The 27,660-nt window shown below is 44.2% G+C and overlaps 1 protein-coding gene and 1 non-coding gene across 3 annotated transcripts in view; both read left to right on the plus strand.

Annotated features, from left to right (window-relative positions):
* Window positions 1–20,153, plus strand: part of Rsph3 (radial spoke head 3) — a 54,994-nt gene extending 34,841 nt beyond the window's left edge. The window contains exons 6-9 of one of the 2 annotated variants that reach the window (XM_032894735.1): window positions 1,714–1,876; window positions 3,892–3,978; window positions 4,299–4,644; window positions 20,027–20,153. In XM_032894735.1, the coding sequence (XP_032750626.1) occupies window positions 1,714–1,876; window positions 3,892–3,978; window positions 4,299–4,639 (591 nt within the window). In that variant the 3' untranslated portion in view covers window positions 4,640–4,644; window positions 20,027–20,153. Of the gene's footprint in view, window positions 1–1,713; window positions 1,877–3,891; window positions 3,979–4,298; window positions 4,756–20,026 lie in introns of those variants that run through there. The other variant, XM_032894734.1, reaches the window with a different exon arrangement.
* LOC116894835 lies at window positions 18,258–18,364 on the plus strand. The gene has a single exon (XR_004387050.1). It is a non-coding gene; the product is annotated as a U6 spliceosomal RNA (small nuclear RNA).
* Window positions 20,154–27,660: the final 7,507 nt, after the last annotated feature.

Raw genomic sequence — 27,660 nt, forward strand, 5'->3', positions numbered from 1 at the left:
AGCCAGTAATCTTTTTTAATAAATAGTAACTACTTACATGAAGAACACAGCACCGTAAGAAATGTTCCTGTGAAGGTGACCTACAGTCTTTGTTGCTCAGGCCTCTCCTATAGATCACGAATCTCTCACTTTTTGTAAATTTCACCTTCTATTAATGTATCTGAGTCAGCTTCCCAAAGCTCCCAATGAAATGCAGTTCTTCAGTACCGTGAGTCCAGCTGGATGCTGCTCTTAAATGTCAAGAGCTGGAAAGGAGCACTAGAGAAAGAATACCTTGACTTGCCATGGTCCAATAGCAGCAGGATAAAGGAAAGGAAAGAAGCAAGACCTGCTGGGGCTCATGGGATGCATGGATGCATGAAGAGAGGGCTCTGCCTGCTTCCTGGTGGCCAGGACCTTGTTTCCAAATTATGTTTTAGGAATCTTCATTAAGAAAAGTTTTATAACTCATTTTAATAAAATGTATCAATAGCCTACAGCTAGAAAATTCTATACTGTGTTATATTTAAGGGTCTTTCTGGCTGTCAGTCTACACACCAAATAGATAAAAGGTAGTGCCCGAATACTTAAACCAATGAGAACTATTTCCCAAAGAGTCCAAAGTACTGTGAAGACAAGTACACTTGGAGGCTGGAGAGATGGCTCAGTGGTTAAGAGCACTGACTGCTCTTCCAGAGGTCCTGAGTTCAGTTCCCAGCAACCAGATGGTGGCTCAAAACCATCTGTAATGAGACCTGATGCCCTCTTCTGGTGTGCATAAAGACAGCGACAGTGTACTCACATACATAAAATAAATAGTCTTTAAAAAAAAAGGTACATTTGTAGAAAACGTCTACTAAATATGACATAATCAGATGGTTTTAATATTTTCTTCCCAAATTAATAATTCTTCCAAAATTAGTAGTTGTTTCTTTGAAGAACATAGGGCTCCGTAGAAATGTTCTATGCAGGTCTTTGCTTGCATATATAAAATAGACACTGACCACAGAAACAAGATCTTTACAAAGTATGTGCTTGCTGTCAGGAAGTAGATCATGGAAACAGCTAGAATCTACGTCATCTAGATCCATACTTGTTTTTAAACAGAAGATAGGTTATTCGAAGACTGTTAATGCCCCCCGCTTAATACAGGCATATAGCAAAGCATTCATTAGCTTTATAGATGTTGTTTGACCTAAAGGAGACAAATATATACTAAAAAAAAAACAAGCTTTCATGATCTCGAAAGCCAGTTTAGCCTTACTAATTCAAAGAGGCATTAAAAACAAGTCAGATCATTGGCCAATGTCCTTCAGTGGAAAATACATAAGAATATAATTTCAAGTAAGTACTACTTTATGATATCACTAGTAAAAAGTATCATTTGTCATAGTTGTTTTAGACAAGGTCTCCCCCAGTGTAACCCCCATTCTCCTGCATCAACCCCCCTAGGACAGGAATTAGCGGTTTGTGCTGCTGTATCCAGCTGCCCTTATCCTGTTGATAACACTCATACATTAAGCATAGAAATGATTTTATTTGAAATAGCTCAGGAGATGAGGTTTACCTCGTTTCTTCCTTCCTAAACTCAACACTCACTCACTGCTCAAATGTGTTACATTGTGGTGAGTCCTTGACAGACACGTTTCCACATCCTCAGCCTCAGTAGTCCTAGTGCCTGAGGGAACAAAATACTCAGATCTCCATATGCAATGACATCTCTTCCCTTGGCAGGAACGCCGTAAGAAACAGCAGTGGGAGATCGTACATAAGCAGAATGAGACGTCACAAAAGATCTCAGCTCGTGCATTTGCTCAGCGGTACCTGGCTGACCTTCTCCCGTCTGTCTTTGACAGTCTCAGGAATAGTGGCTATTTTTATGATCCAATTGAAAGAGGTTTGTAGAAATTTTTTTTTTTTCTTTTCTTTTTTTCGGAGCTGGGGACTGAACCCAGGGCCTTGCGCTTGCTAGGCAAGCGCTCTACCACTGAGCTAAATTCCCAACCCCGTAGAAATTTTTATTAGATTCATTGTTATGCTGAGAATTTTATTACTGGTTCAAATTTATTTCATGTGTAAGATCACTGCCCTGGTTTTTTGGTTTTTTTTTTTGGGTTTTGTTGTTGTTGTTGTTGTTGTTGTTGTTTGTTTTTTTTTTTTGTAGTCCAGGCCAGCATCAAACTTAAGATTTTCCTACCTCCTCCTCTCCCTCCTGGATGCTGAAAACACAGGAATGTGCCACCATGCCCTTCCTAATCATTTTTATTTTGAATTAGAATTTTTATATTTCTGAAACAAAAAGTCAGTTGTAGTTGTTTAAGTATCATACCTTCTAAACACATACCATTGTTGGAAAGCAAAAGAAAAGCTTAAGTCTTTAAAGCAGTGTGTTATAAAGGTATTGATTTAGGATATTAGCAGCTCCTTATTGATAAGCAGGATTATATAATAGAAAGAGTTGATGTGAAAAACATGAGTTTAGGCCCCGGTTTCATAAGCTTTATGACCATCAGTTTTCTCATTTTGAAATGATTTTTTAGAAATTAAATCATAAAGTATGTGAAATTTTATACATAGACTCATTCTGTTTCTATAAAGAACCCTGGCTGTCACATATTTTGACCCTAGGTGTGGTTCTAGAGCAACAGAAGGATAAGAATAAATTTTTTTAAGGATCTGGAACATTCCAGTGATGATGTATGCCTTTAATTCAGCACTCAGGAGTCAGAGACAGGTATATCTCTGAGTTCCAGGCCACCCAGAGCTACACAAGGAAAACCCTGTCTTGAAGCTGCCCCCACCCCACCAAAACAAAGAAGTATATGGTCCTGGTTTTCCTATTTGCTAACACCTACATTTACTAAAGCCTCTCCTAGAAGCATGGTGATCAGTAAAACCTGTTATGTGAACTAGTTAACCAACTTATGTAGACAAATGCATTTGAATATATTGATTAACCTATTGTGAGTAGCAAGGAATTTAGTGACTGCATTTAAAACTTTTGACAAATTGTGGAAAAATAAGAAAAACAATTATGCTGGTTGGTTGCTCCTAGTATCTCTGGATAAATTGACAAAAAAAAGCAATGAGTGCCATGATAAAGTGAACCAGCTGCTAGCATCCTAGGTGATGGAGGACAGTAGTGAGCTCAGTGATATGATCGACCGACTCCAGATATGCACAGAAGACTAGAGGGGTCTAAGGTTCTCTCCAGCAGCCATGGAGCTCAAATGGCAGAAAATCAAATGGAAGCACTAAAGATCAATAAGAATTCAACAAAACTTCTACTCCCAGCTTCAGGGTGTTAATGGCTAAAGGCCAGGCACTAAATCGGTAAAGAGTAACGTCCTGTAACTTTTGTAAAACTGTAGAAATCATTTGTAAAATTTTGCTTCTACTGCAGTAGAATGGAAATTAACCAGAGCATATTTAGAAAATGTGGCAAAAAGCTATGCTATGTTGCTGCCTGTGCCCTGAACTATGACACCTGACCCTACCTGCCCTTGGGGGTTGGAGGTGAGGTGGCTCAGCGCCAACTACAGACTCTGGGAGCAGGTGAGAAACAGCAAGCAAGCTCTCTGAGCACTGCTGCGAGCTCCTCTAGTACCCTCCACCCACGTCCCATGGGTCCCAAGAAAGCATTGCTTCTAAACAGCAGTTCCTGATTGGCTGGCATTGTCTGTGCCAGCAATCCTTGGACTCTCAGGCAGTGGCAATTAGGTCCTCCTGCAGGAGGTGCTTTTGTGAGGTCCCCAGCGTTTACAGAGAGGTGGCCCCACCATTCCTGCTACATTATGTGAGTGTATTTAACATTTATGTTGAGAAGATGGTGATGCTAAGCAGTGTTACATTGGGGAAACACAGTCTGTCTAATGATTTGCAGAAATGGCTTAATGAAATCCTTTCTTGCAGATATTGAGGTCGGATTCCTGCCATGGCTGCTGAATGAAGTTGAGAAGACCATGGAGCACAGCATGGTGGGAAGAACTGTGCTTGACAGTAAGTTACTTTACATAAAAGCCAAGAAGTGCAAGTGGGGGACACTGGTGTTAGTGACAATAAACCTCGAGGCTGTCAGCTGTATTAACAGTTTTCACCCTCTTTTTCTCTGGTTTTCCTGTAATTGCGTTATATATCTTCTATTGTTGCTTCATACATGGCGTCTTTAAAGACGTAAAGATATAACCCGTTCAAAGCATTAATTGATAGTTGTATATGCTAAATGTATAAAGGCTGATGGGGAAGGGGGAGGCCTAGGGATATTTGTACTTGTCTATAAAGAAAGTATGGGACCTCAAAATGACCTCTGACCTTTTCAGTGTTGATCCGTGAAGTGGTTGAAAGAAGGATAAACGATTATGAGAGTAAGGCAGCTGCACAGCCCGCTCAGAGGTCGGATGATGTGCCTATCGACCCTAACACAGTGACAGAGCCCTCGGTGAGTCTAGAATCACAGCAGCCAACCACACTCCATACCCAGGAGCCAGTTTTAGACACATACTCCTCACAGACAGCACCAGGCCAAGAGAAGAAGCCTGAGGAAGAGGGGTCTTCCTCATGGCAGAATGACCAGACCGAGCTGAGGGGGCCTGTAGGAGAGGAGTTGTCACAACCAGAAGGATCACTGGAGCCAGAGAGCAGCTCGACATCTGGTCAGTAGTAATGGTGCGTATGACCCAGGCTTTAGAAATTATATGACACTCAGCCGCCAAGTCTTTTTGTCTAGTTGGCTGAACAAATCAATTATGATTAAAAAAATAAAACTAATAAAAAATGGCACTTTTTCATTTATTTATCAGAATATTCAAAGGCCATGATGTCTTACTAATAAGAATCTTGTCCAAGCACTAGTTTCCCATTACTCTCATATATAACTAGTAAGTGTGTCTTTTCTTAATCCTTCTCATCTTGTGGTTAACCTGTTTTCGGTAGGTCTCCTGTCTCACTTAGTGCTCTCAGCCATTAAGCCTGTCTCCTCTGTAGGAAACTAGCCCATTCACTCGGTAAAGAATACCTAAGCGCACTCCTAAAGGCTGGGCTGCCACACCTGAGCCCTTGTTGTGTAGATTAAACAGCCACCCCCTCTAGCATCAGTATTTGACAAAGGTTTACTGACTGATCTGGACCTGTTGCTTCTCGCATCTTTCTTTTTCATATCTCATCATAGAGAAGTTTCAGGCATTGCCAATCAAAGCAAAGCAGCCCCTCCCTCCACACACAGCTCTGCTGGCAGCTGGAAGTGCCCAGGCCTTTTGTGGGCTAGTTAGGTTCATGCATGACTCAACAAAGTGTTCTTTACATATCTTATTCTTTACCAAATAGTATGTCTTTCCATACTAGTTAACGTAACTTGCTTGTTTCTTAAAAATGTGTATTGTAGGGGTTGGGGATTTAGCTCAGGGGTAGAGCGCTTGCCCAGCAGACGCGAGGCCTGGGGTTCGGTCCCCAGCTCCGAAAAAAAAAAAAGAAAGAAAAAAATGTGTATTGTAGAAAGTCGTAGTATATAGAGGAGTCACTCGTGACTTAACTTGGCTCTTTGGAAGTCACAGATGACCACCTCAGCCCTATGGCTGCTGACAGTAACTGAAGCCTGCATTGTCAGGCAAGCATCCCATCAAGTCTTCAAATGCCAGCAGAGGTAGAATCTGCAGTCATGAAGTGGCTTGACTTATTGATGTATCCACTATAATTTCCTAAGACCAGAGCAAGAGTGTATACGTGATTATGACTATAAAACGAGTGTACCCAGTTCTCCATGTATATCACAATATCACAATACTGCTTAAACATCACGGGCACTTCCGGAGCCGTGCACTCATGTTTCTATTTCCATCTTCCTTTAGCTAAGTCAGTCAGTGACATGAACAGGTAACTAACTGCTGCATGTAAGGCACCACGCAGGAGCTACAGACCTCAGGGTCTGTATCAGACACCTTTGCACTCTCATCGTCTAGTAGTGTAGCTGCCTTGAGTACATGCTACCAATGAAGACCCCAGAGCTAGGAAATGGAGTGACTTGCAGCAGGTAACAAATGCAGTGAGTTACAGCATGTCACCAGAGCCTTGGTGGACTTCAGCCTCATAAGCGTCCTCCTCTGCCCTCTGCCCTTGGGACGTACTGACTACAGATTTAAGTGAGTTACTGCTCTGCAGAATATGAAACATTCAACTTATTGCTATCCACTGCTGGGCTAGGTCTCCCATGTTAAACAGTCTATCATCATTCTAAAATCTGTAACATACTGACTTTAGCAAAAGCCCAAAATTTTTTATTAAAATTATTGCTATTTATTAAAAGATTTTAATTAAATTTAATAGTAAATATAAAATTATTTTTTTAAGTATTTATTTATTTTATGTATACGAGTACATTGTATCAGACACACCAGGAAAGGGCATCAGACTCCATTACAGATGGTTGTGAGCCACCATGTGGTTGCTGGGAATTGAACTCAGGACCTCTGGAAGAATAGCCAGTGCTCTTAACCGCTGAGCCATCTCTCCAGCCCCCAAATTATTTTATTTTTATAGTTGAAAAATTAAAGTAACTACAAGTTATTTAAAATTAATTTGAGGCTAATTGCTTTTTGCAACTGTTACTATCCACTGTAAAATCGAGTTTATTCAACATTTTGCAACAATTTCTTCTTCGACAATTTCATACTTGTACATAATTCATTAGAATTACTTATGTTCCACACCCTCTTTTATCACCCTCCCACCCCTGTCAGCCCTCTCTTGCTCCCTACAAAACCCTTCCCCAAATCTGTGTCTGTTTTGTTTTGTGACCCACTGAGTTCGTCTAGGGCCATCTGTGTGACTTTAGAACTGTCTGTTAGGGCCTGGTGGGCTCCACAGTGGTACAACTAGAGAGACAGCCCCTTCTCCCCGTCTGTCAGTAGCCAATAGCTCTGCGGGCCCACGACCCCCCTTCATGACTACAGGGCTAGTCTTGTGCAGCCCCAGTACAGATAATCGCAGCCATTGTGAGTTCAAGATTATAACCACTGTGTCGTATCCAGAAGGCATTGCACAGCCTTGTGTCTTCCAGCTCTTCCAGTCATCTTGCCCCTCTACTGAGCCTTTGGGGGTCATGTAAAATGTCATCAGTCATTCTCAGCACCTTAAGTTTCTTTCTTTTCTTTCTTTCTTCCTTCCTTCCTTCCTTTCCTTTCCTTTCTAAATATTTATTTATTATGTATACGGTGTTCTGCCTGCATATATACCTGCTGGCCAGAAGAAAACACCAGATCTCATTACAGATGGTTGTGAACCACCATGTAGTTGCTGAGAATTGAACTCAGGACCTCTAGAAGAGCAGTCAGTGCTCTTAACCACTGAGCCATCCCTGAGGCCCACCTTGAGTTTCTTTGTTTTCTACTAAGAGAAGCTTCTCTGATAGTTTGGAATATGCTTTGTCTTGTCTGGGTATAAACAGAGACACTTAGAAAGCAGAGTAACACTGTGCCAATTCACACAGCAGTCGTCAGTCCCAGCTAGGGCCAGGGCTTCCTCAGCCACGTGCCTTTGACCATTTGTGGTTGTTTTCTAGACAGGCAATGTATGCATAAGTTTAGGGATTTCACACTGAAACAGGCTTAGCCTTGTCATTGTCCATCCTAGAAAGAAACAGCTAAGTGAGAGATGAGGGCACTGTACCTGAGAGGAAAGAAGCCAGCTTTACATTATATGGAAACAAGGATGTTACGTGAAGAGTGAGCTTTCATGGTTTAGGAAGAGTCTCTTCAGGCACATGTGGGCTGCAGTAAAGAGAGGGCAGCAATCTAAGGTCCCTGGTATTAGTGACCATAACCATGAGCGGCTGCACAGATGAGTGCATGAGCAGACTCCTGCAACTCCATCTGACTTCACTGGTGTTTGCCAACGCTCCTTTTATAAACCCGTCCTTCCTGAGGTCTCACTCAGTTAGCACTGAGGTGACAGGATAAGCGATGACTTGTGGTCACCATGCACAGACTGGAATCACGGAATTGATCCCACATACCTAACTAGAGAGAAGCTAGAATGTTGTTTCCCCTATTTAACATCATTAGGTTTGAGCCATGTGAATCCCTCCAAGAACTTGCAGGGACTGGCTCAAGCCACACCTTCTGGGATGGAATCTACCAACGAGCAGCTAACCCTCAGCTCAGAGGACAACTTTTCTTTTCTCAAAGCTCCCCTTTGTGAAACTGGGGAAAGAACTCACCTCGTGGTTTTTCACTGCCTATTTCTTTTATCCCAGCAAAGTTTCATTTTCTTATGTTGGCAAAAACATGAACCACATCATCCAGTTTCACCTAATTTTGATTCTATATGTTCTGCTTATTCTAGAAAGTTTGATATGTTCTCCCTTAATCTTTTATTTTTATGTATTGTATAACAGAGTAGCCTTGGCGGTTTTCCTGAACATATCTATATGAAGCCACTCTGCAGAGCCTAAGTTTGGCTCATTTCCCATGGATAGAACCAGCAACCAGTACCCATTATTTCTGATAATTCAACTAAGCTCGAAAGTAAAATTCAAAACAAATGTCTGAAGGTATACGGATTTTTAGAAAATAAGCATTTTAAATTGTGTTAATTATAGTCTATTAATATTCATTTTTACCACCAGGGGTCAGTAAAACACTGTGTCACTGTTAACTTGAATTCAAGTTTATATGTAATTTAAGAAATTTTGGGATGCAGATCAAATTTCATCATGTACTGTGCCACAGGTTTTCAGCCATAGAGAGAGACGGAGCCATCACACGGGTAGGATGGAGCTGGTTGTCGTTGTTATGCCAAATAAGACAGACCCAGAAAGACAGATGCCAATTTTTAATCTTAACGTAGACTTTAGCTTTGAATGTGTGGTGTGTGTATCTGACTGTGTGTATATGTGTTTATCTGTGCGTGCGTGCGTGTGAAGTGGAAAAGGTACTAAGGGCGTGGGAGTAATCTTCAGGAGGCAAAGGGAGTGAGGGAAGGGGGTGGAATATTGGAGAGAAGAGGAGAGAGGGGGACCTGCAATTAGGGGAGGGGCAGGGGCTGGGGGAAAGAGAGTGGGAGAGGAAGGACAGCACAGTGTGTGATGGCATCATTAAAATGCCATAGTGATCGAGCTTCATTGTTTTGTCTGCTGATTTAGTAACTTGGAGGGCAATTGTTTAAAAATGAATTTCTGTCCTTGGAGATCCAGACTCCCATTGAAGATTTACCTCGCTCTAACGTTATCTGCCAGTTTAATCAGGTGCCAGAGCAACTCTCATGATTGTTGTAGACTGGAATTCTGCTGTACTCAGTGACTTCAGCCTTCATCCTGACTCTGGATCCTTAACAGATGGCCATTCTGTCAGCTGCTCTTCATTAATTACCATGTCTGTCAGTCCTCTCCTTCACCTGTGGGTCCTAGCCTTACATACTAAGTTACATCACCAGCCCTAATCTCTCCCTGTTCACTCTTAAAATGAGGCTGTTTTTACCTCATGAACTAGGAAACAGTTCTTTCCTGTTCAGTTCTGTCTCCCCTGGCCCAGGCAGTGCTGTGCTTAGTCAGTCGCTTGCTCCTGACATTGTCTTTAGGAGCTCTTATACCACATTAAAAGCTATCCCAGGGCACATGTAAGGCACTGCCAAAGCCTGGTACTCTTGAGTTCACACTCTGAGACCCACACAGGAGGAGGAGAGACGTGACTCCTTAGGTTGTCATCTGACCCCTCATAGGTTCTGCGGCGTAAGCATCCGTGCACATATGCGTACCAGAGGAGAAAAGTTCAATGCCTTCCCATTTCTACTCTTCGTTGTAATCTTTGGAATTCTAGATTATGATTATGACCAAGGGGGCAGAATTTTATTATATCAGTGTGCAATAAACATCTCTCTTCCCTCGGTGTTCTCTCAGTGAGAGATCATTTCTCCCAGTTTTTACAACCTCTCTCCCTCAACCCTGTAACCACTACTAGGAAACTTCTACTTATCTTGGTTCTTCTCAGGTGTCTCTGAAGCCCAGATGCTATTGGACCTGTAATCTCGCCACTTTGGAGTCCTGTAAGACCCTTATTCCCTATGAGTTAGGTAGCACCACACACATCGTCTATCTCAAGTACATACAAACACACCATATAGAGCAGCGGTTCTCAGCCTGAGGGTAATGACCCTTCCACAGAGTTTGCCTAATACCATCAGAAAACACAGATATTTACATTACAATTCATTACACTAGCAAAATTAAGTTATGAGTGGCAGTGAAAATTTTATGGTTGGGGAGTCCCTACAGCATGAGAAACTATATTAAAGGGTTGCAGCATTAGGAAGGTTGAGAACCACTGGTCTAGAAAATAAACTCAAATAATGCTGAGTAAGTGCAACGCCATAAAGTCCACAAACTTGAGCCTGCATACCTCCTCTACTATTTTGACTTTTGGGTAATAATTGCACAGAAGTCAAAAGATGGCATACAAGGGGAAAGTTATTGCTATGAGCACAGCATGGAGCTAACAGTCACAAGGGAGAAGGCGTAGGAAGATATCTCTTGAAGTGTAAGAGTCTGGGCTAAAACAAAGCATTCCTCAGTCCTAGATTTTAATATGGCACAGGGCAGGAGTTGCCTGCCATAGGAGGGGAGCACACCACTACCACCACCTCGAATGCTGGAATAAGGACCTCTCAAATTTCCCTGTCTCAGTCTTGTTTCAGCCCCATGGCCCTGGAGACCAGCAGACTCGGGCCATAACAGCTGACAAGTAGCTTAGCAGCCACTGAAGGAGCCAGTAGGCTCAGTGTCCCTCAGAGCCACATTCCAAAGACACTCATCACTATTTGACTTTGGGTTAGCACCCTGGAAAAGACCATGTTTAGGGCCTGACTTTATTTGATTTGACTCAGAGTTTGCTCGTTGACAAAGGTCCTAACACCAGGGCATTGTTACTAAGTAATGTAAATCGGGTGTGAGTCCAGTGACATTTACCTAAGATGGGGGCTGTGGCGGGAACAGTGAGAGAGGCAGAGCATGTGCGTGAGCAGCCACGGGAGCTTTGGAAACACTGACATACTCCTGGAGTCCGTATGAAGGGTAACTGTGCACGCCTGGGGAAGACCTGAGATGGCATGGATCACTCATTCCCATCGAAGGCATGCCCAGCCTATGTAGAGCCTACATAGCAAAGCATGGGGGACTTAGTGACTCGCCTATGTCTTCTCTAGGGGTCAGCCAGATAGCTTGGTGGGTAACCCCTCACACCAGTCATCATGACCTGAGTTCAGTTCCCCAGGACGCGCAGGGTGAAGGGAGAGAACTCACTCCTGCATGCTGTCCTCTGACCTCCCTCATGTGCAGTGGCGTGCACTAACCCCGACACACGCAAGAATGGTCTGCAGAGGGGTATTTCTACTACGATTGTAATTGCCGACCCACGAACTCTGCTGAACAGATTCTAGTGGTCATATATAACAAAGACAATCTGACAGTATTTTTGTTATAAGGTTATTATAAAGAGTAAAATATGGACTGGAGAGATGGCTCAGTGGCTAAGAGCACTGACTGCTCTTCCAGAGGTCCTGAGTTCAAATCCCAGCAACCATATGGTGGCTCACAGCCATCTGTAATGGATCTGATGCCCTCTTCTGGTGTGTCTGAAGACAGCTACAGTGTACTTATGTAATAAATATAAATAAATCTTTTTTAAGGGTAAAATAAAAACTACAATAAAAAACTCAAAGTAGGTGTGGGACAAAAATATGTCTTCCAAAATACTATGTCACACTTACTCAGAAATGTCGAGGACTTACCAAAAGAACTTTTTTTTTTTTTTTTTTGGTTCTTTTTTTTTTTTGAGCTGGGGACCTAACCCAGGGCCTTGCGCTTCCTAGGCAAGCGCTCTACCGCTGAGCTAAATCCCCAACCCCATTAAATAGATTTCTTTTTTTTTTTTTTTCTTTTCTTTTTTTCGGAGCTGGGGACCGAACCCAGGGCCTTGCGCTTGCTAGACAAGCGCTCTACCACTGAGCCAAATCCCCAGCCCCCCAAAAGAGCTTTTAACAAACATACAAAGATTGGAAAGTCTTATCCGTGGAAAGGAACAAAGGTCTGTCTGCAGAAACCGTGTGAGGAAGTCCAGATTTCAGCCTACAGGAGAAAATTACTTGAATCATTTACATGTTCAAAAAATTGAAGGAAACAGTACCTGAGAACTAGTGTGTAAGAATATGGTCTCATCAAATGGCAAAATCAGTGGCAGTCAGAAGCAGTGGGGCTGAGATATAACTCAGGTGAAAAGCACTGGCTGCTCCTCAGAGGACCAGGGTTCAGTCCCCAGCCATCCACATGATGGTTTACAATGTTCTGCAAGGCCAGTCCCAGGAGATCTGATGCTCCTTCTGGCCTCGTCGCACACCAGGCACACATGTAGGGCAGAGATATGCCAGCAAAGCACCCGTCAGAACCAAGTGGAAATTCTGGTGTTCAAAAGTACAGATTCTGACATCAAAACCTCTCTCCAAGACTTCCATAAGCAGATTTGATCTGCAAAGAAAGAATTCCCGAAACTGGAATCAATAAGATAAAATAAATCCACTCTGGGGAACAAGAAGGAAATGAGGGAAGGCTAATGAATGGAGTCTGAGAGACCTGCCCCAAACCATCAGGCATACAAAGATGTGAACAGGGAATATCAGACAGAAGAGTCCAGAAGAGGGTTTGAAGACACATGGCTAAAAGCTTAGACGTGGTAGAAAGTACCTGCTTCCCTATCCAAGAGGCTTAGTGAGCTCTCCATGAAGACATCACATGGTGATGAGCCACAGAGTTTCAAGAGACCAGGGAAATGGCGAAGGTAGCCAGACAAGCATGACCCATCCTGTGCACGTGCTTCTCAGATTATCAGCTGACTTCACACACTACAGCCATCATGGGGGTCAGAAGGCATGAGCATATCTGTGTGTTCAGAGGAGGACTGTGAGTCAAGAATTCTAAGGGACAGCGAAACTGCACTTCAAATGAACAAAAAATAAAACATTGCCAGATAGTAAAAACTGGATCAGTCCCAACACACCGCATGGACACACAACACATATGTACACGTACTGCACACATGTACACATGCACACAAAAGGGCTGTGACTAGCAGCCCTACTCTACAAGAAATACTAATGCTGAAATGAAAAAAGTAGTAACTCAGATGCATGCACATAAAAAGCATCAATAAAAATCATACATGCATATAAAAGACTGAGTAGCTTTAACCTTTTTTGCCACTTAAGATAGCATAATAAGGCAGACATAATAAAATTACCAGTTGGATCCTAATGTATCAAGGCAATTTTCAGATTAGCCAAGCACAGGTGGGGAGACAGGGTGATCCTAGAGGGAAATGCTCATATGCTATCAAAATTAAGCCTGTATTGGTCTAAAGTAGATTGATTCAATTAAAATGTGAACTGTAATCCCCAGAGCAGCCACTAAGAGAATAACTTCTAAAGAGAATAATAAAAAGGAAGCAAAAGCACATTGTGTGGTGGAAGACACACACTTAATACAAAAAGGGGGGCAGTAATGGAGAAACAGAAGCATAAAAACGCAGAAGAGCTGTGGAAACAGCAAAATGGCAGAGGAGGCTCCTGAGCAGTTACACTAAATGACTTACACTCTGGCTTCCGGAAGGCAGCAATGAGCAGAGTATAAAGTAGAACGATCCAGCCATACTGTCTACAAGATATAACTTGACACACTCTGTTTAAGGTGCTTGCCTAGGGAAGACCTGCAGTTCAAAGACAGCTATGTCAAAGGTAAAGATATGGAAAACAACAAAACCTGAGTCCAGCCAGAGCTGGAGCAGCTCTCCTGCCAATAGTTGCAGTCAGACCGCATCCCTGCGACAGACCCTTCAGGGGTTTACACAGAGCACAAGCTTACTGCAGTTTACAGTTTGGGGAGCTTTAGTCTGCAGTCAGTGACCCCGTTGTACAGACCTAAAATGAGATTACGGGAAATAGTAGGTAGCATAGGCTGCCTGCCTCGTGGTGGCCAGGAAAAGCAGAGAGACAAGGAGGATATAGAAATGCTATCACCTTGATCGTTGCAGATCGTGTGCATGCATCAAGTTGTCATATCACCTCCCATTAATATGTAATTTAATATGCCAATTTAAAAATTACCTGTCATAGAAAAAACAATCTAAAGAAAAAACTGCATGCCAAGATGTACCAGCTCCTCCAACTAGCAATGGTGACTTTCAAACAGCTGTTAGAAATTTCTATGATGAAGTAAAACAAAAAGTGAAAATTAAGAAGTCCCAGCATTAACGAAAGAAACAGTTGGTATTCTAGAACTGAAAAGCAGTGCCAGCCTCCCATTCGTCCACTAAGGGATCTGAGCTCAAGGGCGGCTCCTCTGTGAAGCCTTCCTTGGTCTCCAGCATTGGGCAGCACACACATGGCTCATGGGAAAGAGAGAAACTCATGAAGAAAAGAGTTTATTGCAGAGCTTTGCGTGCTCCCCAACAGTAAACACTGGCTTTCTATCCTAGGGAAGAAGCGACAAACCGCTGAGGTACAGCAGACAAACTCAGGATATTTCACAGCAGGACCTCTCTCGGCTGCTCCGCCCCACACAGCTACCTCCTATTTCCCACAGTCCCCTAGAGGCTCTGTCCTTCTTTCAGGAAACAGCCTGGGCGATGGCGCAGAGCTGGCTGCTGCGCCTAGTGGCCAGCAGTGGTACAGCATGGAATCCATCAGCCCTGGCAGCAAAGGTGCTAGGTCCTCAGCCCCTAGTGTCCAAGCAGACTTCCATCTGTGAGGGGCTTCAAAAAAGCCGCACACCCCACCCCCACCCCGGGAGCCCAGACTCAGGCAGTCAAAAGACACATCTCTGTCTTGTCACACAAATGAGCACTACCCTTAAAGCTCCCAGGGCTAGGGGCTGGGGATTTAGCTCAGTGGTAGAGCGCTTACCTAGGAAGCGCAAGGCCCTGGGTTGGGTCCCCAGCTCCGAAAAAAAAGAACCAAAAAAAAAAAAAAAAAAAAAGCTCCCAGGGCTGGATACTGTGCAGAACACTTGCAACTCCCAAACAAGCGTCACCCTGCCCTGCCTTCTCCTCCTCTGCTTTGGACAAACTATCTTCCCGAGAAGAGGGGCAGGGCAAGGCATGGACTTCCAAGCGGCCTCTTTGAAGGAAGAGCGTAGTATGCCTACCTCCTCACCTAGAGGACCTTGATGGCCGATTCTCCCGGCCTCTGGCCCACTGGCATCTGGGAGATCAGAAACAACAGGCTCCTTCGACAGCGAGGTGGAAAGAGAAAGGGGGTGTGGGGGTGTGGGGGTGTGGGGGTGGGGGGAACACCCTGCCCGCAGCTATCTGATAGAGAAGGGTTCCTAGCCAGATGAGAGTTGGGTGGAAGATTTTTGGTTTGTTTGGTTTTTTTTTTTTACTTTTATTTCTATTTTGTGTCTATTTATTTATGTGTTTTACCATGGTTTTTAAATACCCAGAAAAGTTGTAGAATTTGTCCAGGATTTCATCTAAGAGGAATGAGGAACAGCTCTCTGGATGGTTTAAGTTGCTGCTGGCCTCCTTCTCAAAGTCTAGCCTATCCCATATGGTGACCTCATATGTAGATCAAAGTGGTGATAGTGAAATTCTCACACTGACAGCTGCTGTTTTGCTCTTTGTTTCACAATCTTTTAGCTCCTCTAAATATAACATAAAGGGAGGGCAGAGACAGAGCACTGAATTCCTAAACCGACAGTCCCACCCGGCTGCCCCTTACCACGGCAAATGCTAACACAAGGTATCCAGCAGTACCTCAGCAGGTCCTTTAATGTTCTCACTGGCACCATTGTAACCCCTGGGACAAACAGTGTGTCACCTCACCCTTTACACATGTGCCTTAGGACGGTGCCCTGGAAGTTTAGACACGCCCCTGAATGGTGGAAACTCAAGCATTTTGCACAATGCCAAACTGAGTTCATGTGTGACAGTTGTGGGATTTTATTCTTTGTCTTTGTAGAGCTATGTCTGGTTATGTTGTTTTTAAAAGTTGAGTGGAACGTTAGCCTGACGTTTCCTAGAAATGAAGGTAACTAAGGCTCTCCAAGAACAAATGATACTTTCAAGTTCTGAGGGCTGAGCACAAGAGAATTCTATTAAAAACATTCAGCCCAGATACGCAGGAAGGCAGTCCACTATGCTGGGGTTGGCAGTTCCAACAGTGGTGTGCAGATGTGACATCCACGAGTGCCAGAGCCCTGACTGCACTGTCCAAACAGTCCTAAGATACGATGCTTTATCTCCACCAGGAACACAGCAGCATTATCTCTGGCGTGTCATGCAGAGCATTCTGGTACATTGTGTATCGTTAGAAATGCTAATTTTTGCCATAAAAACTGCTGTCTTCTTAGACAAACTAGGTCTAAGCAACTTGCAGACAGACTGTCCTGTCAGTCCACTACACACCTAAATGAGTCCATTGGGTGGGCTGCACTTTTCAAATATTTAAGTGGAAAAGTAACAATTCTTTCAAAAGATTATCTACTTCATAATGACTAATTGAAAATATGTATGTACTCAGATTGTTTTTATTTCACTCTTTCCCCTGAGGTATAGGAGAAATGTTTTGTTCTCTCCTGCATACATTGACATTTCCTGAGACAACTGGTGTAAATCTTGAGCAGGAAATGTATCATGTTTATATTTTTAAGGATAATTATAGCAACTCTATAAAAGTTGGAGAAAGAATGAAAATAAGGTTAATTGGTAATATTCAAATACTGAGACAAGGGGGTAAGGCTTTGTGAGGGCAGTACTGAGGGCCAGGGCCAGACAAGGTCAGGAAAGGCAGGCATCTCTGAGACAGGGAGGCAAAGCTACGTCCTAGTGAAGAAACTGTGCTCCAAACTCGGTCTGCTTGTGCATTCCAGGAGTGGAAATTTGACAGTGTCCTCTGCTGTATCGGGCTTCACAGGCAGTGAAACAGGGCCAGTCAAGTGGCCTTGTGCTTTCAGATGCAAAAAGCAAACACTGATTATTTTCTGCTTTAAAGATTTTTCCCCTAAAAATCTGCAAGGCAGAATAAATGTGCATCGTGTACCATGCACAGACACAGCTCACTGTCCTTTGTGCCCTAAATGTGTGTGTTTGCCTCAAGCCAGCCCTTCCCCTCCGGTTCTGAGATGACGGCATGATCAAAACAGACCTGCGTCTCCCCCCACCCAAGTGATATGCATACCCTTGCCTCTGACACTTGGAGACAGCCTCGTGCCTCCCTGCTGTGAGTAGAGACAGCAGAAGATGAAAGACTAGGGCACTCTTTTGACACTGGCCCTAGCAGCTAGCTTACACAGGGGGGAAGACAGCAGCTGCCATCTTGGAGCCAGATGGGTTTGACTTGTATGGAAACGCTCCTAAGATGAGAGAGTAAACTGCTCAGGAACAAGTGTTTGGTCAAGAGACAGTGGTCCAGGGGCGCTAGTCATGTAGGAGAGGAGGAGTGAAGAGTGGAGACATCCACAAGGAGACAGCTTGTGGAGGACGGGAAGGAGGTGGGAAGAGGAGCTAGGGACTGGCCAGATGATGTCATCAGAAGAGCCGGATGGGGAGAGGACAAGGTGACTGGCAGACAGATGCTGCCCCCTAAGGAGTCACTCACGGTTCCCCTTGGCAATGCTTTATGATAAATTTTAAACCAAGCACATTTAAAAATCAAATTTTATAAATGAATATATATATGTATACACACACATATATGAGACAGATATATTCTTTATAAAGTCTGACTATATGTGTATATATATGTATATATGTATATATATTCATATTCTCCATGAATGCATGTCCAGGCTGTCAGCAAAAAGTCCTTAATGGCTGTTTTTATGGCTTACTTAGCACCTGCTCTGGTTAATCTGTCATTTGGGACAGAGCTGTCATTTTGTTTTTCTGCCATATAGCTGCCCCCGAAGAAGTGGCTGTGATTGGTAAAGTAAACAGAGTCCCCAAAGCTGTTAGGTGGTCTTGAGAGTCGGTGACTGTGAGCAATCATGGCCAAGGAGATTTTGCAAAGAGATGCTGTTGTGGCTTAGAGGCGGGAAGGGGACTCTAGGTTATGCAGGCAGACTCAGTGTTGGTTACTTTCCTCCTTTCTATGTCTGAAAATACAAAGAAGCAGTTTAAGGAAGGAAGGAAAGAAAGAAAAGATAGAAATATGGCTTTTGTTTGTGTAGTTGCAACTAACAAAGTTGCTATGCTTGGATTCTTGTGAGAAGTATTTGTTTTTGTTTTTGTTTTTTAAACTTCATTCTTGTGCTCGCTTCGGCAGCACATATACTAAAATTGGAACGATACAGAGAAGATTAGCATGGCCCCTGCGCAAGGATGACACGCAAATTCGTGAAGCATTCCATATTTTTAGCCCAAATGCTTGAATTACCCTAGATGCCTAGAACAAATGAAACTCAAGACGGATGATCAAAATGTAAATGCTTCACTCCTTCTTTAAAAGGGGAACAAGAATACCCTTGGCAGGGAATAGAGAGGCAAAGATTAAAACAGACACAGAAGGAACACCCATTCAGAGCCTGCCCCACATGTGGCCCATGCATATACAGCCATCCAATTAGACAAGATGGATGAAGCAAAGAAGTGCAGGCCGACAGGAGCCGGATGTAGATCTCTCCCGAGAGACACAGCCAGAATACAGCAAACACAGAGGTGAATGCCAGCAGCAAACCACTGAACTGAGAACAGGACCCCCGTTGAAGGAATCAGAGAAAGAACTGGAAGAGCTTGAAGGAGCTCGAGACCCCTTATGAACAATGCCAAGCAACCAGAGCTTCCAGGGACTAAGCCACTACCTAAAGACTATACATGGACTGACCCTGGACTCTGACCTCATAGGTAGCAATGAATATTCTAGTAAGATCACCAGTGGAAGGGGAAGCCCTGGGTCCTGCTAAGACTGAACCCCCAGTGAATGTGATTGTTGGGGGGAGGGCAGCAATGGGGGGAGGATGGGGAGGGGAACACCCATAACGAAGGGGAGGGGGAGGGATTAGGGGAATGTTTGCCCAGAAACCGGGAAAGGGAATAACACTCGAAATGTAAATAAGAAATACTCAAGTTAATAAAAATAAATAAATTAATTAATTAATTAAAAAAAACTTCATTCTTTTTCTTTTCTTTTCTTTTCTTTTCTTTTTTTTCGGAGCTGGGGACCGAACCCAGGACCTTGCGCTTGCTAGGCAAGCGCTCTACCACTGAGCTAAATCCCCAACCCTTGTTTTTTTTTAAAAAAAGTTCCTAATTCTAATAAATATCATGTCAAGCTTTAAATATGTACATGCAGATATACAGATGTTGATGTGTATCGGAGTACACATGTGGAGGGGTACATGCATGTAAGCATCCCTGTGGAGGCCAGAGGTTGACATGATAAGGTAGCAGGCAGGCAAGCAAACCGACAGTCAGGTAGACCAACCTTATCTCCTTTAAGGAAAAAACTTAAAATGTGCAAATTATGCAAAGGACTCATCAGTCTATGAGTTGGTTATTTCTAGCATGCTTTCCCTTCTCATGTGTGCCTGCTGTAACCATTCCTAACAAAGCCACAGTGCATGGAAGGTCAATATGAGCCACCGTCAAGTGGACAATAGTTTTAAAAGATGAGGTCATTACCTCATCAGAACTGCTTCAGTCTTCCTCAGCCGTCAAGTATGAGTCATTACCTTTTGGTTCCAGGTTTGGATCTTTAAGGAGGGTCTTGTGACATAGCCCCAGTTGGCCTGGAGCTTACGATCCTGAGGCCTCAGTTTCCCAGACACACATCACCTACAGGCACACATCCCTGCGGCTGGCTTAGTCACTACTGTGCTAACTAAGTCCATTTAATCTTTGGACAAAGAGAGCACTGTGTGTTTCTTTCTGCTGGAGTGTACCCCTAGTCTACGCTTATTGAACTCTTGGCTGGATGCCAGTCTCATGGGAAATCACACATCCGGGTACTATTTTAGCTTCTTTCTTCAACAAATGACTGTCCTTCATTAATTCATATTTCATCTATCTGTGTCTTACAGGGGTCTAATTTGTTCCAAAGCCAAGCTTCACCCACGCTGTCAAGAAGATTTAGCCGCAGCCTTAGAAACCATTGGCTCACTTTTAATGGGGGGCGGAGACTGAAAACGTGAAGGGTTTTCTTTTTCTTTTTGTGGTTAATTTATTTGCCTATTGTAAATTATTCATTAAAGTCTTTTTTTCTTAAAACATTGTCTTCAATTGTTAGCAAAAGCCATCTATTCTTTTCAAACTGAAGAAACATCAACCCAGAAACATCCCGTGAAGTGTGACAGTCCCCACTGCATGCTGGCGGGAGTGGGGGCACACCTAAGAAAGAACCCAGGGAATAGGTCTGCACTGTGGGGAGAAACTGGGGGTGGGGGGTGGGGGGAGAGAGAGGGCCTATACAGCTGATCTGTATGCCTTGCCACTGCCTTAGTCAGCAAATACTTATGTAGTGTGTGCTGTGTGTTGGGACCCATCATGGAGACTCGGACACATGAGTGAGCAAACAGCTGGCTCTGCCCTGACTACACTTCCTGGGCATTGTTAACTGAGTCCTGCCTCCCTCCCTGGGCAAACTTCTTGAGCCCTGTTATGGCTGAGGTGAGCTACTCCTAAAGGAGTTGTTGGCTGATTGGTTAGTTGTTAATTAGGTTAGTTTAGTTAGTTAGTTAGTTAGTTAGTTAGTTAGTTAGTTAGTTACTTGCTTGCCTTGGAACCTGAAGATAACAAAGCTCATATTTTTAAAAAGGCATTCCAAAACTTCTTTATTTCACTAGATTTGTGTGTAAGGAGGCCAGAAGAGGACTTGGATTCCTGAGGACTGAAGTTACAGATGATTGTAAACTATCGTGTGGGTGCAGTGGGGAATTGAACCCAGGTTGCCTAGATGGGAGGCCAGGACTCTTAACCACTAAGCCATCTCTCCAGCCCCACTGAAGGTGTTTTTTATTTGTTTTCTGAGACAAGGTTTCTCTGTGTGGTCCTAGCTGCCCTGGAACTCTCTCTGTAGACCAGGCTGGGCTCAAACTCACAGATCCATGAGCCTCTGTCTCCCAGGTGCTGGGACTAAGATGTACACCATCACACCCAGCTGGAAGTCCTTTTAAAACAGTACTCTCTTTAATTTTTTCAGTAAATACAAGTTATGATTCAGTCGGTCTGTGTCAGGGTCGGAACATTATTATTTTTTAATCTTCTTAGTTTGGTGGGAAGTTCAGTCATAGATGAACATTCTCTCAAACATCAGTCCCCTATTTTAATTTTACCTGTAATGTAATTTAATGTAATTCTCAGTGTAGAAGTTGAACTAATGAATTAAATGGTGTCACGAAACTCTGGCCATGTCTGCCTGCTCCATAACCTCCAAAGATCAGAGACAGAAGCTAATAATCATACATGGCCCTCAGGGGGCGTGGCTTAGCTGACTCCACCTCTTCCTCAACCATTTCCGGCATGTGAGACTTCATGTCCTTTGGAGGCAAATACAAGAAACGTGTCTTACGATTATTTTCCCTCCTGTTGTAATAAAATACTCTGACAGGAAGCTAAATGGGAGTACCAGAGAGAAAGAGAAGCCTCAGGCTGAGGGATCTACCTGCGCGGAGGAAAGGGCAAGTTATTGAAGTAGGTGAGGTCCTGACAACGGTGCAGAGGGACAACCATGGAGGCTGGAGGAAGAACTCAGGAACCAGAGCAGAACATTCACTGGGAAAGTTGAGGTAACATGTAACCCTGAATCTCATAGGAGAAAGGAATGGACTTTCTGAGTCTGGGGGTGATGGAAGTCACGTGCAGTCTCTGACCGAACTGGGAATAAAGTTAGGAGGAGAGATAAGGCTGTGTCGGACAGCAGCACCAGGCTTGGGCACAGCCAGAGCCTGTCCAAGGTCCGGGCTCAGAGGCTGGCTTACCAGGGCCTGAAGCAATGGGGGTATCCTACCTAGTGTTCCCTGGGGACATCCCATTCAGTGCTCTCTGAGAGGTACCAATGTCAGGGGTTCGGTTCCAGTAAGGGACAGAGAGTAAAACGCTTCAAGAATAGGCAGCTGCAAATTCGCAATGGACAGACAGTCTGCAGCTGGCCTGATGGGCAAGGTTCAGAAGAGCAGTCAGCTGACCGTGGAATGAGGCGAGGTGGGCGGGGCAGAGAGGGCGGGGCAGAGAGGGCGGGGCGGGGGGGGGATCCCGTACAAATCCACTGAAAGTTGTCTAATGGAGGGACTGTGGGAGACCCTGTGGTAGGCACCGGAGAATACATCCATAAGAAGACAGAGGAGCCTCAAAGAGTGCCCCAAGAAGGCCTTGGGCAGAGCAGCACAGTCTCCATACCAGGCCTGTGCGTCTGAGAGAGAGTTCTGCTCCCGCTACACACAAGGAAACCCAGAAGGAAAGCAGAGAGTTGGATGCGGAGCCAGACCCAACACGAGTGAGGGCCGGGTACTTCAGGACAGAATCCCGTGGGGCAGAGGACAGAAAGCACACATCCCTGTGTGCAGAAGAGAGGTGCAACTAGACCCCACAGGTGGGAGCTGTCCTAAGGCTGCAGAAGAACATTCTTGTGAGCCAGCAATCAACCACTTAAGGGATGAGATGCTAAGCAGGGCATTAGTGCAGTCACACTGACAGCAAAGAGGTTGCAGAATCATCAGGAGAGACTATAGCAACTGATGGCAGTATTTGAGTATAACCCTAAACGATTTAGCCAAATAGATGATAGCTAGATGATAGGTCAATCAATTGATCGATAGATAGATAATGGAGAGAGAGAGAGAGAGAGAGAGAGAGAGAGAGAGAGAGAGACTCAAATCAGCTTGGCCTGATGCATTTGCATATGGGTAGTCTCAGCTACTTGGAAGGATGTAGCAGGAGAATCAGTTTCGCCCAGAAGGTCAAGATCAGGCCTGGATAATAAAGAATTCACTTCAGATACATAGATGGGGGGGTGGGGGTGGAGGATGGACAGACAGGTAGGTAGGTAGGTAGATAGATAGATAGATAGATAGATAGATAGATAGATAGATAGATAGATAGACAGAAAAATAGATAATAAATAGATAACAGATAGGTACACAGACAGACAGACAGATAAGAGGTAGATAACAGTATTCGGATTATTCTCAGAAGTGCTAGAGTCAGAAAAGTGAGGTTGTGAGAAGCCACGCTCAGACAGACACCGAGGATGATTTGTTTCCAGTGCAAATTGAACAAGGGGCGCCACAGAGACTCTGGCCTCTGCCTGCAGCTGGGCCCCATGGTCCCTCCCACTTCTCACCCACTGACAGTTTTAGGGGAGCCTCATTCACCAGGAAGACAGAGAAAGCCCTGGGGCCTGCAGAACTGCTGCTCAACTCCATGTCTGGTTCTCTACTGAGCTGACTTGTCAGCCGCCTGTACCCCAACCCGTGCCTCTGAGGGGCTTCCAGGAGGCCTTCCTTCCCTCCTATCCGTCTTCAAGTCCAAAACCTGCAGCCAGACCCAGTGCTCCGCTCTCAGGCTTGGCGGTCCCCTGAGCAGTGGGCACTTGACCTTTCTCCATATCCTCAATCACACCAAAGAAGATGCACTTTGTGGCCAAAGCAGGGAGCATGAAGGAAAAGCTGACCCTGTAAAGTGGGTGTCTACAGGTGTGTAGATATGGTTTACTCAAGCTATGGGAGTGGGGGGCAGTGTCATTCAAAGCCAAAAGAAGAGACTGGGCGATTTGAGAGCAAGCTAAATAAAAGGAGAACCAGGCGGTAAGCATGCACATGAGTAGTGTTCCAGAGAAAAAGAGTAAAGTGTTGACCCAGCCACTCTTCCGCCCTCCCCAACCATTGTGTCCCCAGCCATGGCCACACAAGCAACTCAGGCACGTTGCCCAGGAAGCTGGCATTCTGGAGAAGACAGACAGAAACGCCCTGGCAAATCTAAGTGTCGATAAGGCAGAGCCTCGTGCTGAAGAAAGGGCGCAGGATTGCCAAAGAGGCCCTGCCCTTTTCAAAGTAATACCCCGAAATGGTAAGGCTTTCTTCCAGTAAATTCCCTTTTTCGTCAAAATAATTACAGAGCTGGTTTCTGGAACCTGAAACCACGCTGTCTTAGCAAATCACAAGGGGATTACCCCAAAGCGAGAATGAATGTGGGAGGGACTGAAGTCCAACAAATGAAGAACTAACTCTCCTGGGGACAGTGATGTCATGGCTGGTGGTAGTAGCCAATAAAGATCCCTTCTTCCTCTCGCCAGTGTCTTCCCAGGCAGAAACAGTTCAGTGATCCCCTTTGGAGTAACCCCCTTTGACTATTCTAGCCCTAGCTCAGATGTACTTGCCCAGGCTGGTCAGACTTTCGTGGCTTATATACTAATGGAATCTGCCCGTGTTTTCAAAGGACTTGGGCCCTGGCAATGAGTCTGGGCTAGAGATGTAGCTCAGTTGGTAGACTGCTGCCCTGGTAGGAATGAAGCCCTGGCTCCGATCTCCCGTGGTGCAGAAACCAAACATTGCCATGTTTGCATCACCAGCACCTGGGAGGTAGAGTCCAGGCGACTGGGAGTTCAAGGTCATCCTCAGCCGTGTTAATGATAGACTGGCTTCTGCAGATCCATGTACCCAGCCACAGGAGGATCTGTCCTTTGGTCCATTGTACAGATGATCGCAGAACCATGACGCTCTGGGTCCCTTTCCACCTCAGGCAAAGGGTAGATGACCTCTCCCACTATTAAAATGCTCACTCATGCTTACTGGCTAAAATGAGTGTATTAGAGCAATCCATCCAAAGCGTATTGATGCTAGCTGTGCATGGTAGAGCACACCTTTAATCTCAGTAGTACTAGCGTTACTAAAGCAGGAGGAACACCATGAATTCAAGGCTAGCCTGAACTATATAGTAAAACTCCTTAAAAACGAAGTGCAGACTTTTAGTATCCTAGATTCTCACAAATTATGGCATAATGATTATTAGCCCTTCACAGCTCTCCACACTCACTAAATCAAGTTTGTACCAGCTCAGTCCTTCTGTCTATTCAGTCAGACGCTGAGGTTCTAAATCACTGAAAAAGAAGCGTGGCTAAGGAGATGGCACAATGGTCAAGAGCATTTGTTGCTCCTCTGAGGATCCAAGTTCAGTTTCGAGAACTCAAGTTAGGCCACATCATTAAAAACAAAAGGCGGTGCCTCTGTGGCAAGGGGCAAGGGTTGTCAACTCAAGACAGGGTTCTGCCATGTAGCCCTGCCTGTCCTGGAATTCACTCTGTAGACCAGGCTGACCTCGACTCAAGTGCTGAGATCAAAGGAGTCCACGCACCTCCACTGCCCGACCTAAATGCCATTTTTAATTTTATTTTTTAATTTAGAATATACCATATTATGTTTCATGGTGGGATTTTCAAACATAATCTTTCTGTTTATGCTTCTACCTCCTCTTCTTCTTTAACCCCACCCCTCCTCTTATTCCTTTTTATGTCATGTTTCATTACTTACTCTCTGGCTATATGACCCCCCCCACACACACACATATACACATATACCACACACACACATCTACACACACATACCATACACACATACACACAAACACACACACACATATACACACACACACACACATATACATACACACACATATACCACACACACACACAAACACACCACAAATACACACACATTACACACACATACACACCACACACACTCATACCACACACACACATACACACACATATATACACACAGACCACACACAGCTATCTATTTGAGAGGAGACTTGTGACTTGTTTTTTTTTTAAATCTGGGTTGCCTCATCTAAAATAATATTTTCAAGATCAATCTCCTCGCTTATAAATTTCATAAATTCACTTCTCTTTATGGCAAATAAACTTACGTCATATGGATTGTATAGACCACAGTTTAACTACCCATTTATCTGCTGATGTGCCCATCTAGGGTGGCTCTATTTCTTTACTGCCATGACCAAAGAAGTGCTGAGCATGGATGGGTGAGGATCTGGGCTGGGACAGAGGGTCCTTTGGGTGTGTGCACGGCATGGAAGAACTGGATCAAATGGTTGTTCTACCTCTAATTTTTGGAGAAACTTCTTTACCCATTATAAAACTCCTGATTAGTGCAACATGAATAAGGAAGAGTGTATATTTTGCCTTGTGCATTGAGGCTATAGTCTGTCATAGCAAGAAAATCATGGCAGCATTTGCTGTCAGAAAGAGATGAATATTGGTGCTCAGCTCATTTTCTGGGACTAAAGCAAGCGGTGTCCCCCACACTCAGAGTGGGCCCATCCCACCTCAGTTCAGCCTCTATGGAAATGCTCTCACAGTCATGCCCAGAAGTTTACCTCCCAGGCTCCTCCAACTCCCGTGAGTGTAGAGAGTATCTAAGCATCATCTGTCAATAAAAAAACCAGATGGCCAATGAGCCAAGGCAGGAAATAGGAGGTGGGACACTGACAGGAAGAGAGAGAATTCTGGGAAATAGTAAGAGATTAAAAGAGAGAGAGCCAGGAAAGACGAGATGGACGACAGATGGAGGAGGTGAGTGTAAACCAGTGGGTGGAGGAACTCAGAGAGAAGCTGAAAAGACGCTGAGGAGATAAATGGACGGGAACTGAAGGAGAGGTACCTAACCAAGTGGTAGACATAGAATAGTTTCAATGGGTTAAGATAGTAAGAGCTATTCAAGGGATGATCCAAAGCTTATGGCCTAGGCATTTAATAACAACTAATTAGTCTCAAAGTCATCATTCTGGGAATCAAGGCTGGGAAAGAAAAATGGGATAAATATTTATTTATTTATTTATTTATTTATTTATTTATTTATTTATTTATTGGAGCTGAGGACTGAACCCAGGGCCTTGCACTTGCTAGGCAAGCGCTCTACTACTGAGCTAAATCCCCAACCCCTGGGATAAATATTTATTAACACATGAATTAACAATAAAGATTAGTCATCATACTATATGTATAATTTGTCATCTTATCTCTTCTATACAGAAAAATTATTTTGAGTCTCATATTTCTCCATGTACAATAATTCATTCCTTTTTTTTTTTTTTTTTTTTTGCTAGACATTATTCCATGCCATTATTGAACCTTAATTTACCAACTGAGGGACTCTAATGCTGCAGTCTGAATAGTTGTGCTTCCCCAAAATGCATGTTTTGGAACCTAGTGCCCAATGTGATAGTATGGAGAGAGGGGGGTGGATGGGCAACAGTGAGAGGACTCTCCCACTGATGAGATTCATGCCTTTGTAGAAGAGGCTTCAACAAGCTCCCTGGTCCCCTCTTCCACGTCAGGGTACAGCGGTGAACCATCAGAGAGCAAGCCCTTACCAGACAACCAGCCAGCAAAATCATCTTGGATTCCTTAGCCTCAAGAAACATGAGCAATGCATTCCTGTGACCTGTGAGTTATCCAGTCTAAGGGATGTTGCTATAGCAACCTAAAGGGACTAAGAGCATCTGCTCTCATGACCCAGAACTTACTAGAGATCCGAGCTTCTTATTCCTATTAACTGAGTTAGTCAAACTGAGCTGGTGATTCATTTCCTCTCGAGTCAAAACCATGGGCTGGTATCAAGTGTGGCGTGACACTCCTAGAAGTGCTTCACACCAGAACATTGGCAGGAGGTTCTCACATCAGCAAGAGGTCCCCAGGAGG

This window comes from Rattus rattus, chromosome 2 (genome assembly GCF_011064425.1).
Source record: "Rattus rattus isolate New Zealand chromosome 2, Rrattus_CSIRO_v1, whole genome shotgun sequence".
Taxonomy (NCBI): Eukaryota; Metazoa; Chordata; class Mammalia; order Rodentia; family Muridae; genus Rattus; species Rattus rattus.